We start from the raw sequence: 12,648 nt of genomic DNA, 5'->3' as shown, positions 1-12,648 counted from the left end.
ACACACACACACACACACACACACACACACACACACACACACACACAAATTTCACTCACGAAACATCTTCATATCTTTCCTTTTAGATTATATACTTACCTTTTTGAAAACTAAATAAATAAATTGTAACGGGGTGGGAGCCTGGAGATTTGTAACACAGGTCTAGTTACCTAGTACGAACTCCAGACTCTCGCTTAAGGTAGCTAACTTTAGTCATTATTAAGTCTTGTTTAACATATAATTATAATGTACAATCTTCCTTATGTGAGAGTGAATAAATAAATAAATAAATAAAAAATAAAAATATTAACAAGGTCTAACTTTTCTCCGTTTATTTCTATACTTGGACTAGTCGATTTTACGTTAGATAATTCAAATTTAACACATTTTGTCTTCTTGGCATTAAGCAATAAATTGTAAGCATTAAACTACCTTAGAGAGGGTATCATTAATATGGTCATAGTTAATGTCATGTCTGTCTGTTTTAAAAATCAAGGATGTGTCATCAGCAAACAACACTATTTCGCAATGGTCCTTAACAAAGAATGGCAGATCATTAATATAAATCAGAAATAAGAAAGGTCCAAGTATTGAGCCCTGCGGAACACCCATTTTTACTAGAGAACCCAAAGAAGTCACTCCATTTATGTATACTTTTTAAAAATCAAGGTTGTGTCATCAGCAAACAACACTTTTTGGTTGTTTTTGTTGTTTGGTTTGCAGAATCCAAACGCGATCGTGTGAATCTCAGTGACGAATTTCGTGATAGTCGCCCGTCCACTGCTGTGAACAACAAAAACATCGATACTGTGCGCCGTGTAATTAAAACAGACAGGTATGTAACATACCATGAGATTCGGGCATCTTTAGGCACAGGCATGAGTTAAATACAATCAATACTACACAAACATTTAGGTGTAAAAAAGCTGTGCTCTCGGTGGATCCCACACAATTTGACTGAGGCTCAAAAAACGGACCACGTCACTTGGTGTAATGCCATGCTTACCAGATCCAACGAAGGGGCGTCAAATTTGGTGTGGGACATATACACAGTAAGTAAAGTAACAGGTGACGAAACATTGATTTAAAGTTACGATCCCAAAACAAAGCAGCAATCGAGCGTATGGGTTTTTCGAGATGAGCCGAAATCAACCAAAGTGGCGCGCGCGCAAAGTGCCTCTAAGCGGATGATTACTTCTTCTTTTTTAATAAAACTAAAAGACACGTGGCTACTGTTGCTTTGGAGAATCGTTATACCATAAATAGTGATTGGCACACGACCATTTGTTTGCCGGAAGTTATTGACAAGTTCCATAAAAATAACCGTAATCGCCGTATCATCTTGCACCACGATAATGCCAGTTCTCACACGGCCAGACAGACAAATGAATTTTGGACAGTGAACAACGTTGACCTTATGAACCATTCCGCGTACAATCCCGACCTGGCACCTTGTGACATTTATTTATTACCAAAAATTAAGAACCAGTTACGCGGTCAACGATTTTCATCACCTGAAGAGGCTGTCGAAGAGTATAAGAAATACGTTTTAGAGATTAATGAGGCATAAATGTTTTCAAAATTGGTTTATTCGTATTAAAAAGTGCATTAACGCTAACGGAGAATATTTGAGAAACAATAAATTCATTTCTGACCATTTGCATGTTTTTCTTAATCATTCCGGAAACTTATAGTGCGCACCACGTATGACGGTACTGTTACTCTTTCACAAAATTTAACACTAGTAAAACAAACACTATTACTATTGATGGAACATATAGCTGCTCTTAATGCTCTTGTTTATAGATTGAAGTCATTGTTAAATTCCTTTAAAACACCAATTTGACCAATGATCCATCTTCAATCATGATCAGTCTTTAATTTCAATTAATCTTGTTTTTCTTTTCGTCGTGTATCCAAATGCAAACAGTCAAAAACGCATTATAGTCGTTACAACGTAGAAGCGTATTAATTATCCTGCATTGCAGTCCACTAAAACAGCCCATTCACTAACGGTATTGCAGTCCACCACGCAGGCAGGTGCCTGTTCACCATCGAGTATATAATCAGAAATAGAGACGAAATAAGTACTAATAACACATTAACATATTAAGTAAGTACTGGTAACACATTAGCGATACAATTCTTATAAATATCAACTCCCGTTTGTACTGAAATATAGACAGGCCAACTGCAGACCTATGTGTACGTCTCCGTAAGTTCCAAAAAAATTTCTGAATTTATTGTAATAAAGATATTATCTCTAACAATGCCGTGCTGTTCTATTTGGTGGTGTGGGAAAAACAGCTAAACATCTAATTACAAAACAAACGGAATCACATTTCATCGGTAATTAAATATTAAATATGTAATTTTGCAATTTTCGTCCATTATAGCAAAGCTCAAGTTAACTGGTCGATTTGAAGTAAAACAGTTGACGACACCCATCAATTGTTTCGAACTCGGGGTAGCCAATCGGAGCGCAGTTGTCACAGTAATGATATGGCAGAATAGTTTTCAAACAAATTAAATTACATTTCGTCTCTATTTCTGATTATATACTCGATGCTGCTCACACACTATCCTTCGTATGGCCCACGAATGGAGTCTCGCAGGACGTATCGCAGGATTACTGGATGTCTTGCTCGCTGTGACTACATTCATAATCCTGCATTACGCTGTGTACGGCAAGGCGGACTGCAATGCAGAATAATGAATGCTCCCTTTTAGCCGTCCTCCGAGTAATTCAGATGAATGTAGTCGCAGTGTGTAAACCAATCGTTGAATGCCAACCAGGATACCCCTGTGTCCTGCAAGACTACAGCAAGTTCCTACAACCGCTAACAGTCCGCCGCGCAGGAGTAACAATAGTCCTGCGTGATGAACTGCCGTTTCTTGCCGTTAAAAAGCTTAATGTAGCTACAAATCTTTGTTCTGCTGAAATGCTGTCAACTCATCTTTATGTTTTGCTTTGCTATTTTTGGCCCCACTTTATATAGAAAAAATTTAAAAATCTCTTTATTCATCCTCAAATAAAGTTTTGGTAGTCATCAATATCAATTCTTTCAATAACTTTCATATCATACACAACCACAATTTCTCTCTCGAATAGCGAACATTTTCTTCTCCCCAGAACCTTTTATTAATAGGGGTTAAAGTATGAAATTGCCGATTTGTACTGAAAATCTAAATTGTTTATTTTTTAAATTTTTAACAAATTTATTTAATCAAAATAGTTGCCATTATTATCTATACATTGCTGCCATCTAATGGGAAGGTTATTAATGCCTTTGCGATAGAACTCCGACGATCTAGACTGCACAAACTGTGTGAAAGCATTTTGTACTGCCTCCTGGGAAGAAAACTTCTTGTCACGTAGATAATTGTCCAAATCACGAAAAAAATGGTAGTCCGTTGGAGCAAGGTCTGGTGAATACGGAGGATGACGAATGGTTTCTAACTGCAGTTCCTGAAGGGTCAAAATGGTTTCTCGTGCTGTGTTAGGTCTCGCGTTGTCGTGGAGCAATAATGGTGAAGATCGATTCATGAGTCGGGGCTGTTTTACTGCTAGTTTTGTCAACATGGTTCGGAGTTCGGCACAATAGACATCTGCCGTTATTGCTTGACCAGATCGGAGAAAACTATAGTGAATAACACCATGCTGAGACCACCAAACAGTTACCATTACCTTTTTATTGGTAAGTTTTGCTTTAGGACACTGTTGTGGCATTTGACCTGGGGTCAGCCATTGCATTTTTCTTTTCCGGTTATCATAAAGAATCCACTTTTCATCACATGTTACAATTCGATCCAATATTCCTTCATTTCTGTACCGGTTCAACAAGGCAACACAAGTTTCAACACGCGTTTCTTTCTGCAGATCAGTCAAATCATGAGGCACCCATTTTTCGTATTTTTTTATTTTATTGATTTGACGCAAGTGAGTCAATATTGTGGGTAAGGTAACGTTAAACCATGCCGCTAATTCCTGGGTAGTTTGACTAGGATCGGCTTCCACTATCTCTCTTAATTCATCGTTATTCACCTGTGTGGGCGGTCTTCCTCGTGGCTCGTTCTTTAAGTCGAAATTTCCATCACGAAAGCGTTTAAACCAAAATCGCACGGTGCGTTCATTAGTAGACCCCTCTCCAAACGCAGCATTGATATTGCGGGCTGTTTCTGCCGCGTTAGTTCCGCGTCGGAACTCGTATTCAAAAATCACTCGAATTTTCGCAGTATCCATCTTTCTTGTCTAAATTGAATAACAAAAACAATTGAAAGTTGATATTCAAATGTTTCAAATTAAAAAAAAAAACTCACAGAAACCATTTGAAAAAAGTTTCATTCGAAAACCTCAAACCATGAAGATTCTATGAAAATTCAAAGAACCTATTGCAATAAAACGGCAATTTCATACTTTAACCCCTAATATTTTTATATTATGTACAATATCAAAGAAGCAAAGCACGTAAATTTGGCATATTAATTTGCAAGTTAACCGACGAGTTAACGAGTTCACGTGCAAGAAATTCAACGGAACTGACGATGAACCATAATGCAGTGTGTAAAACAGCCCATTCACTGCCTGTATAGCAATCCGCCGCGCAGGCACGAGACTACTCACACACTACCTACCCTGCTTATGGCCCACGTATGGAGTCTCGCAGGGCGTATTGCAGGATGGCTTGCACGCTGCGACTACATTTATAATCCTGCATTACGCGGCGGACGGTTAGGTGGACTGAAATGCAGGATAATTAATGCCCCCTTTTAGCAGTCTCCTGCCCGCGTGGCGGATCACAGGCTCACAAATTTCATTCACAAATTGACGTTAGAAGTTTTAAATTTTCGATTTATGATTATGACAACATTATGGAAAAGTTTCTAAAAGAAGGATCAAGTTATAAAAAGCAAATGGTATGGAAACACATGTACAAGAAGAAATACCCGTAATAAGCCGTGTTGAAAATTCCAACGTCTTTTATTAGCCAGTGAGCTAAGCGATATAGTGACAGTGAAAACATGAATAACATCCCTAGTACGTTTGTGTTGTGAATGAATAATGACTGCCCGCCACTTAAAAGACTATTTAAAAAACCCAAAGTTCTTTTTGCCATTCTATAAACACATTAGACACAACAAAAAATATTTAATATATAATATAAGCATCCACTGCAGTATTTTCTAGTCGAGAAAAATATAAATATTGTTGTTGCCTCAAACGTGGCTAAAACTGTATTCGCGAGAAGCCAAAGAATTTATTAAAAGATTCAAATGTGATTTGGTGGTTTGTGGCAATTTTTTGTAGCGGAAAATAATACCGAGATAGATTATTTAAAATTATTTAAAATTTCCTTCTTTGCAGTATTTTTCGTTAGATAATGTCCATGGACGTCGTACCAAAAGAATTGAGAGGTCTACGAGCGTGCTTAGTTTGTTCTTTAATAAAGGTACGCAGTAATTATGAATAAATATACAGGTTTCAGTTTCTACATCTATTCCAGTAATTTCTGTTTTAAATAAATTAAATTACATTCCAAAATGTGTAAAATTTATCGTTACGTGTTTAAAAATTATCGATAACTTGTACATAACCTAAAACTAATAACCAATAAGCATTTTCATTACAGACATTTGATCAGTTTGAATACGATGGTTGTGACAACTGTGATGAATTTCTTCACATGAAGAACAATAAAGACAACGTTTATGATTGTACTAGCAACAATTTTGATGGGTGAGTTATATAGATTCAATTAGAGTATAGATTCGATTAGAGTTATAATGCATATTTTTGTACATAAATGTTACAGGAACAGTCGATACCCCAAGATACCTGTACTTGACTCCCAAGCCAACGTTTTGGCTCTGAGAGCCTTCTTACGCATTCAACAGAAAAGTGTAAACGCATTCCTGCTTTTTGGTTAAAATTTGTATTTATGTAATCTAATTAAAGATCAAATTGGCTTAAAAAGTTTCTTAAAACGTCATTCACTAATCATGCATTATAGAAGTCATACCAAAATGTATTTTACGGCACAGTTTGTTAAGTATTAGGGACAAAGGAAATAGGTATCTTAGGGCTTTGAGTAAAAAAAAGGCATTGAGTAAAAGTAGAGCTCCTTGTTAAAGAGTTCATCCAGGTAAGTACTGCCACTTTGCCGATTTCTACCGCCAAGCAGTAATGTCAGAATTGCCGTTTTTTTTTTTACATAAGACAATTGTCAACATATTATGTCTCAGGGTGACGGGCGCAGTATGCACAGACAACAGCACACGAAACTATACACTTGTTACAATATCGCCTCCAGTGCATTGGAAAAAGATTTCTGAATTTGTAACTTGATGTGCTGCAATCTGTACAACAAAATGTATATAATATGTGAAATTTTGTCTATTTAATACTAAATTATTTAGCTTAAGAAAATGATTAAATAGCAATATAATCATATATTTTATAAAATATATGATTATGTATTATGTAGTAATAAATCATTAACATTATGCATGTTTGAAAATAAAAAGTTATCACAAGTTTCCTTTTTATAGGCTCTGGTGAAAAGTTGCCATTTTGAAATTAGCATAGTGTCAATTACTGTTATCAATATACAGGTTGTTTTACTGTAAGCAAAAGTGCTAATTTTATCATGAGTAGAGTTATCATATTTCAGTCGTGATTAATATTGATCACACCATTTATATGGCCCAGAGCTAGATACAGGTTTTAACTAAGGCATGATTCCCTCAATGCAGGTTGGGGAATTCCCTCATGAATTAAAGATTCTCCAAAGTGCAGATGCACACCACAACCTAAGATCTCCTGGATACGAGGCCGTAATACTCTAAACTACGCTAATACTACAAAAAGTGACCTAAAAGGAGTTACCACACAACTTATATACACAATCGGCTTGAGCTCTTATTACAGCCTTAAATTTTCTGACCAGCTCAATGCAATTCTGTATCAATAAATGTGGTGACTATTTAATAATGACAGCAATCAGGCTGAATCTCATTATAGTATTGTTGACACTCCAACAGTGATATCACATTACTTACACTTACTTGTATTACTGTTGTTTTAAATGGCACATTAGACATAACAATCAACATTTTTATATTTTAGAATGATTGCAGTCATGAGTCCAGAAGACAGTTGGGTCTGCAAATGGCAGCGGATAAGTAAGTAATTAAACATTACTATTATATTCTTTTTGTGTCCAGTGTACATTTATATAGTTTCTTATATATGTAACAATACTTAACTGTTAAAATAACAATTTATTACTCCTTGGAAGTGAACTTACTCTTGGTAAGTAGGCGAAAAGGGTAAGTTGGATTTTACTCTTCTTTACTTGGAAAAAAGCAGTAAAAGTAATGTGTAATATTTCAGTACCTAACATAATTTTTATTTCAGGTCGTTTTTGTAAAGGTGTGTACGCAATCTCGGTCTCTGGCCGCCTGCCCGCCGGTGTAATCAGAGAGATGAAAAGCCGTGGCATTGCATACCGTTCCAGGGATACTAGCCAAAGATAGAATTCTATTACTGCATTTAGAGTCTTGGTACTTGTTGTGTTAACTTAGTGATTTTGGGACCTGCAGGCTAGTTAACACTTTCCGTCTCAGTACAAAAATTTGGTTTCAACTAATTTGCTGATTAACTGAGTAACTGTCGCTATTAAGGGATATATTAGCATGTTAAAATTAAATTTTGTAATGAGAGTACATTTTTATGATGTTATAGCATATATTTCTGTAAATTATCATAATTTACCTACAGACATACCATAAACTCTCTATATTGTGTTCAAAAACAGCAAATTACGACCAGCATCAAAGTAAACTGTTTTGTTAGAACAAATTTCTTATCTGTGAAAATATTATTGCTTCATAATAACATCGATTGATGTTATTATTACATTAAAATTTCGAATATCTCTGAAAAACAAAACAATTTGATTTGACCTCAATAAAATATCAGTTGAGATTTGGTTGAGATAGAAGTTTTATTCAAAATTAAATGTCAATAGCAAACAATTTTGACAATTTCACACGTTACTTGATACCGAACTATATGATACTAGTTGGGGCTGATTCTAGTTTGCCTATGAAATAAAAGTAAAAACTGCGTTTGTGTGACATGCGTGACAAAAGTTTTTATTTGCCGCCATTTCGGCAGTCGTAACATGCAGTTCCTGAACACATCACAGAGAGCTTATAATATATTGTGTGTAGATAAACAGTGTATGTAACTCATTGACTTACAATTATATGGACGTCGGGTCCGCGCTAAAAAGTGTCCGCACTTGTAAGGCGCTAAAATCGTATACAGAGCGCCACACTCCGCTTTAGTCTTCATTTGTTCTACGGGCAGCGCGATACTGCGATGACATAACAATTTAAATTTCGAATAGGTTGACTTGGGACATTTTTTTCGTGGTTTTTGTATTAGACCCGTCGTCCATTTATTTGTAAGTCAATGATGTAACTATACATTAGGCATTGAAACACTTGTGACATGTTTTCATGAAACGCTCCTGTCGGCTCGTATCATAAACCCACACTCGTATTTTAATGCCTTTCATTATGTAACAGTCACATAAACTACTATTTTATAACCTTTGTTTCATGTAGTAGCAATTATCAAATTAAAGAGAATCTTAAAAACTCGAAAAGAATCTTAAGGCAAGATATATTAAAAAATTGTTAACACATGTTCCATTAACTGATTATTATAATTAACAATATTTATAATTAATGTAAGTTTAATACAAAATAAAAACTTATGTTTAATGACAAGGTTTAAGTATTCAATTACAAGTCCCTGGTGGCTATAATATAGATTAAATTATAAGGAGACAACATCACATTTACTTAAAACACATATTTACTATAAACAAACATTTATTTTTAAATATCTACTACTATTTTTACACATAGACTATAAAACATTGCACAAAACAAAACATACTGCACTTAAATGCATAATTTTTAAAATACATTTTGGAAAACCTAACATTAACAATTGGTTGCACTATATATCAGGAATAGCAACTAACTCTGGTTTTTAATGGTTGCCTGCAATGTAAATCGTTAATACTAGTTATGGGCAAAATTGATTGTTTCATTCCTCAGTATTCACATAATATAACATAATGTTTGAATCTTTTGATAATGTTTTTAAAGTATTATGATAATAGTAATGGTAAAAATCTATGTAAGCCAATATAACCTGACACATGATTTTATCAGCAACCATAGCATGACTAGGCTTGAAGACACATATCTCCTTGTGTGTTTGTTAAATATAGTTCTACACAAACATAGTAGGTATTGAATTTGAACATCTACTATTAAATAATTAAATCAATTATTACATGATACATTTACAGCCCCTGTAGTATGGCTATGCATGATAGTCTCGACCCGCGCAATAAAATTGAAATAAGCGCATGCTATTGGCTGTCTCAATCAGATCTAATTTGGATAGCCAATAGGGCGCTTATTTCAATTTTGTCGCGACTATCATGCGTAACCATGCTACTGGGGCTGGTACAGATATATCCAAATTTTAGCAAAACGTGCTGTATACAACACTACAAAACATTCACTGATAATTAATATGTCTATGTTAAATTCCTTAATGTGCTTGAGCAGCTAAGAAATAGCAAACATTGAATAGTGACAAGCAAGCATATTTACAGGAATATAATTTAAAAACCAGTTTCAACTGCTTGCACTGTATGGTTAAAATTGAAAGTTACATGAAGTCACATTCATTTAGTTCATTATTATTATTATTTACATAATTTTTATCACACTGTATTTGTTCCTGTTGATGTTTGAACATGTCTCGAGTGAAAATGTTCCAACAAGTGGCAGGATTAAGCATGCACATCATGCTGAATGGATGTCAACTGCTGCCTGGTGGCCGGTTCTCATTTTCAGTGCCTAGTACATCTTTGTCAATTTCCTTGAAGTCAATGTTTTGTTGCTTCATTGCATTCTGAAAGTTTCGAGTTTGTGGTAATTAACATTTACTGTAGTCATATTTATAGTAGCAAGCATTTATTTTTTTATTGAAATTAAACATTTTAAATTTAGATCTAAATCCTATAAATATATTAAGCCGGTTACTGTAACAAACGATCAATTATGCAAAAATCTTTACCTTTACGCAATCCTGATAAACTTTAAAGATATCAGCGCATATGGAATCATCGTTGTTTCCCCTGAGAAACTTGTCTGAAAACCACGAGTTAAAGCAATCATCATATTTTTTCTTTAATTCTGTACACTCTTCGCCAATGCTATTCATTTTGTTCAAATTTTTTATATATTTCTAGATAATTTTGCAACAATTTCGATTTTTTATAACCTAATAGACATGTGTAAGTAATGTGAGTAATATTACAAAGGTGATATCACGCGACAGGGTACTGTTATATCACGCATCACTTCGGAAAAATATGCATTACTCATAACATTACCCATTACATAGACCATGTCGGGGTGCTCTGGGAGTTTCCCAAAATGAACTAAATATAGTAAATATCTATATTAATAGCGCCACCCAGCAAATTTTCGACGTACTACTTGATCGGACATTGCTAACCGTGCCGTAGGGTTACGTAGCGCTGCTGCCAGGTGTCGCTACTAACACCCATTACGCGAAACAGTACTCGGCGTGATGCAATACTGTGATGCTATGATGCAATGTAATGCTAACATCACGCGTGATGTTCTCATTACGCGTGATGTTAGCATTACGCGTGATGTTAGCATTACGCGTGATGTTAGCATCACGGAGTGATGTTAGCATTACACATTACCCGCGTGATGCATCGCTCGGAAACAGTACGCGCGTGATGCATTACCCGAAACATTACCCGCGTGATATTACCTGAAACAGTACACGTGATGCTTATATTACGCGTGATGCTTAGAACATCACGGAGTGATGTTTGTTTAATACTATTATGCGAAATGCAATGTAAATGCATCTAATTTGGAATATTGCAGTAGAACGATGTTTGTATTAATACCCCAATTATTTCATAATTTACTAAATGGTGTAAAAGGATGGAACCGTAGACAATTTAAAATGAAATTGCATAATTTGTTAATCAGTGCTTGTGCTTGGTTAAATATATTTCGATCTTTCTTGGTAATCTAGAAGGAGATGGATACGCTTTCATACAATCAATCCAAGATGTAAAAACATGAAGGTAGTATCAGTTAATTGCGTAGGTATTGATGTACCATCACTGAAAATTCTGCGAATTGAACTGAAAGCAGAGCTATAAGAGATTTAGTAAAAGTGAGGTTATGTAACAACTTATAATTAACGTCTGATTTTTGGAGTGCATTTGTTACTTTACAACTTACTAGATGGTGTAAACGAATTAAACAGTAGACATTTAAAATGAAATTGCATAACTTGTTAATCATTGCTTGATTACGTGGCAATTTATAATGTAAAATTTAACCAGGGTGAGTGTGGGTTGCCAGACGGTTCGTAATATTTCGTAATTTTTGTTTGATTCTCTCTAGTAATATGTAAGTAGATCTTGTTTATAATGCAAGTTTATGTTCTAGAAATGCGTTTTATAGGTTGTTTTAAAACGCATCGCTTTTTTAACCGTCTTCAAAAAAAGGAGGAGGTTGTCAATTAGTCGGTGTTTTTTTTTTTTTTTTTTGGTTGTGTGTGTGTTACACTGTGTGATGTTGTGGGTAATAGTAATATCGCAGAGTAATATTACTTTTACGGAAAGGTGATGTGATATCACATTACTTTTCGAGGTACTGTTTTGCGCACGTCTATAACCTAACCCACAGTCTGAACAAAACGTCAAGTGTCATTCTATTGCCAAAATCGATCGATTGCAATCCGCCCGGAGCCATAAAACGTCTAGACAAAGCGGCCACAGTCTGTCATGGAAATATTTCCTTTTTGAAAAATATCATATTTTTCATAAAATGAAATATTTTTCCTTTAATTTTTCACATTTGATGTTGACATCTGTCAAAAGTTAAAGTTACTGAACGAAAACGACGGATCCAATAAAAAGGTCTTTTTCCGCTGTTGTGAAATCATTTTGAGGGTCGTATTCTAGAATTCTACTCAATACTCAAGTAAGGACTTGAGTATTGCAGTGAGCACTGAAAATCATACACAAGTCCTTGCCATTAGGGTCGTATTTCCAGTGCTTGTGCTTCCAGTGCAATCCTGACTTGAGCATTGAGTAGAGTTCTAGAATACGACCCTAAATCTCTTTTTTCTCTAGGGGTCGTATTCCAGAACTCTACTCAGTGCTTTAGTCAGGACTTGAATATGATTTAAAGCACTAGAAATAATAAGCTACTTGACTCATATCAAATTTAGCACAATAAATGAGTATTTCCTGCAGTATTTGACCTACGCAACCAAAATATATCGATTTCAGTTAATTAAAGCCAAGGATGGATCTCAAGGATCGCATTTAAAAAATATTATTTTTATTTATTTTTTGGATCGCTGAAAACGCTGTCGGCCATGTTGTGACGTCACTGTGCATATAAACAAACTAATGTCACTCTGACAAATCTGACATAATCTGTGCTCATAGATTTGTTGTAGTTGTGATCGTGAAATTTTTGTAAAGCTTT

General features: G+C 35.0%; 2 protein-coding genes across 2 annotated transcripts; one reads left to right on the top strand and one right to left on the bottom strand.

Annotated features, from left to right (window-relative positions):
* The first annotated feature begins 4,786 nt into the window (after positions 1 to 4,786).
* Positions 4,787 to 8,214, top strand: LOC113235788 (transcription elongation factor SPT4). Its single transcript, XM_026471691.1, has 5 exons — positions 4,787 to 4,917; positions 5,366 to 5,450; positions 5,631 to 5,737; positions 7,127 to 7,182; positions 7,418 to 8,214. Exons 2-5 carry the CDS (start codon positions 5,382 to 5,384, stop codon positions 7,534 to 7,536), a joined length of 351 nt encoding a protein of 116 aa, XP_026327476.1. The 5' UTR covers positions 4,787 to 4,917; positions 5,366 to 5,381; the 3' UTR covers positions 7,537 to 8,214.
* Positions 8,215 to 8,831: 617 nt separating this feature from the next.
* Positions 8,832 to 10,372, bottom strand: LOC113235807 (TP53-regulated inhibitor of apoptosis 1-like). Its single transcript, XM_026471713.1, has 2 exons — positions 10,172 to 10,372; positions 8,832 to 10,006 (listed from the first exon to the last, which is right to left on the bottom strand). The coding sequence occupies exons 1-2, from the start codon at positions 10,316 to 10,318 to the stop codon at positions 9,914 to 9,916; spliced, it is 240 nt and encodes a 79-aa protein (XP_026327498.1). The 5' UTR covers positions 10,319 to 10,372; the 3' UTR covers positions 8,832 to 9,913.
* Between the last annotated feature and the right edge of the window lie 2,276 nt (positions 10,373 to 12,648).

The sequence above is a fragment of the Hyposmocoma kahamanoa genome, unplaced genomic scaffold (assembly GCF_003589595.1).
Source record: "Hyposmocoma kahamanoa isolate Upper Pololo Valley unplaced genomic scaffold, ASM358959v1 88, whole genome shotgun sequence".
In the NCBI taxonomy this organism is placed as follows: Eukaryota; Metazoa; Arthropoda; class Insecta; order Lepidoptera; family Cosmopterigidae; genus Hyposmocoma; species Hyposmocoma kahamanoa.
The sequence above is the reverse complement of the archived record's forward strand: the minus strand, read 5'-3'. Positions and strand labels throughout refer to the sequence as shown.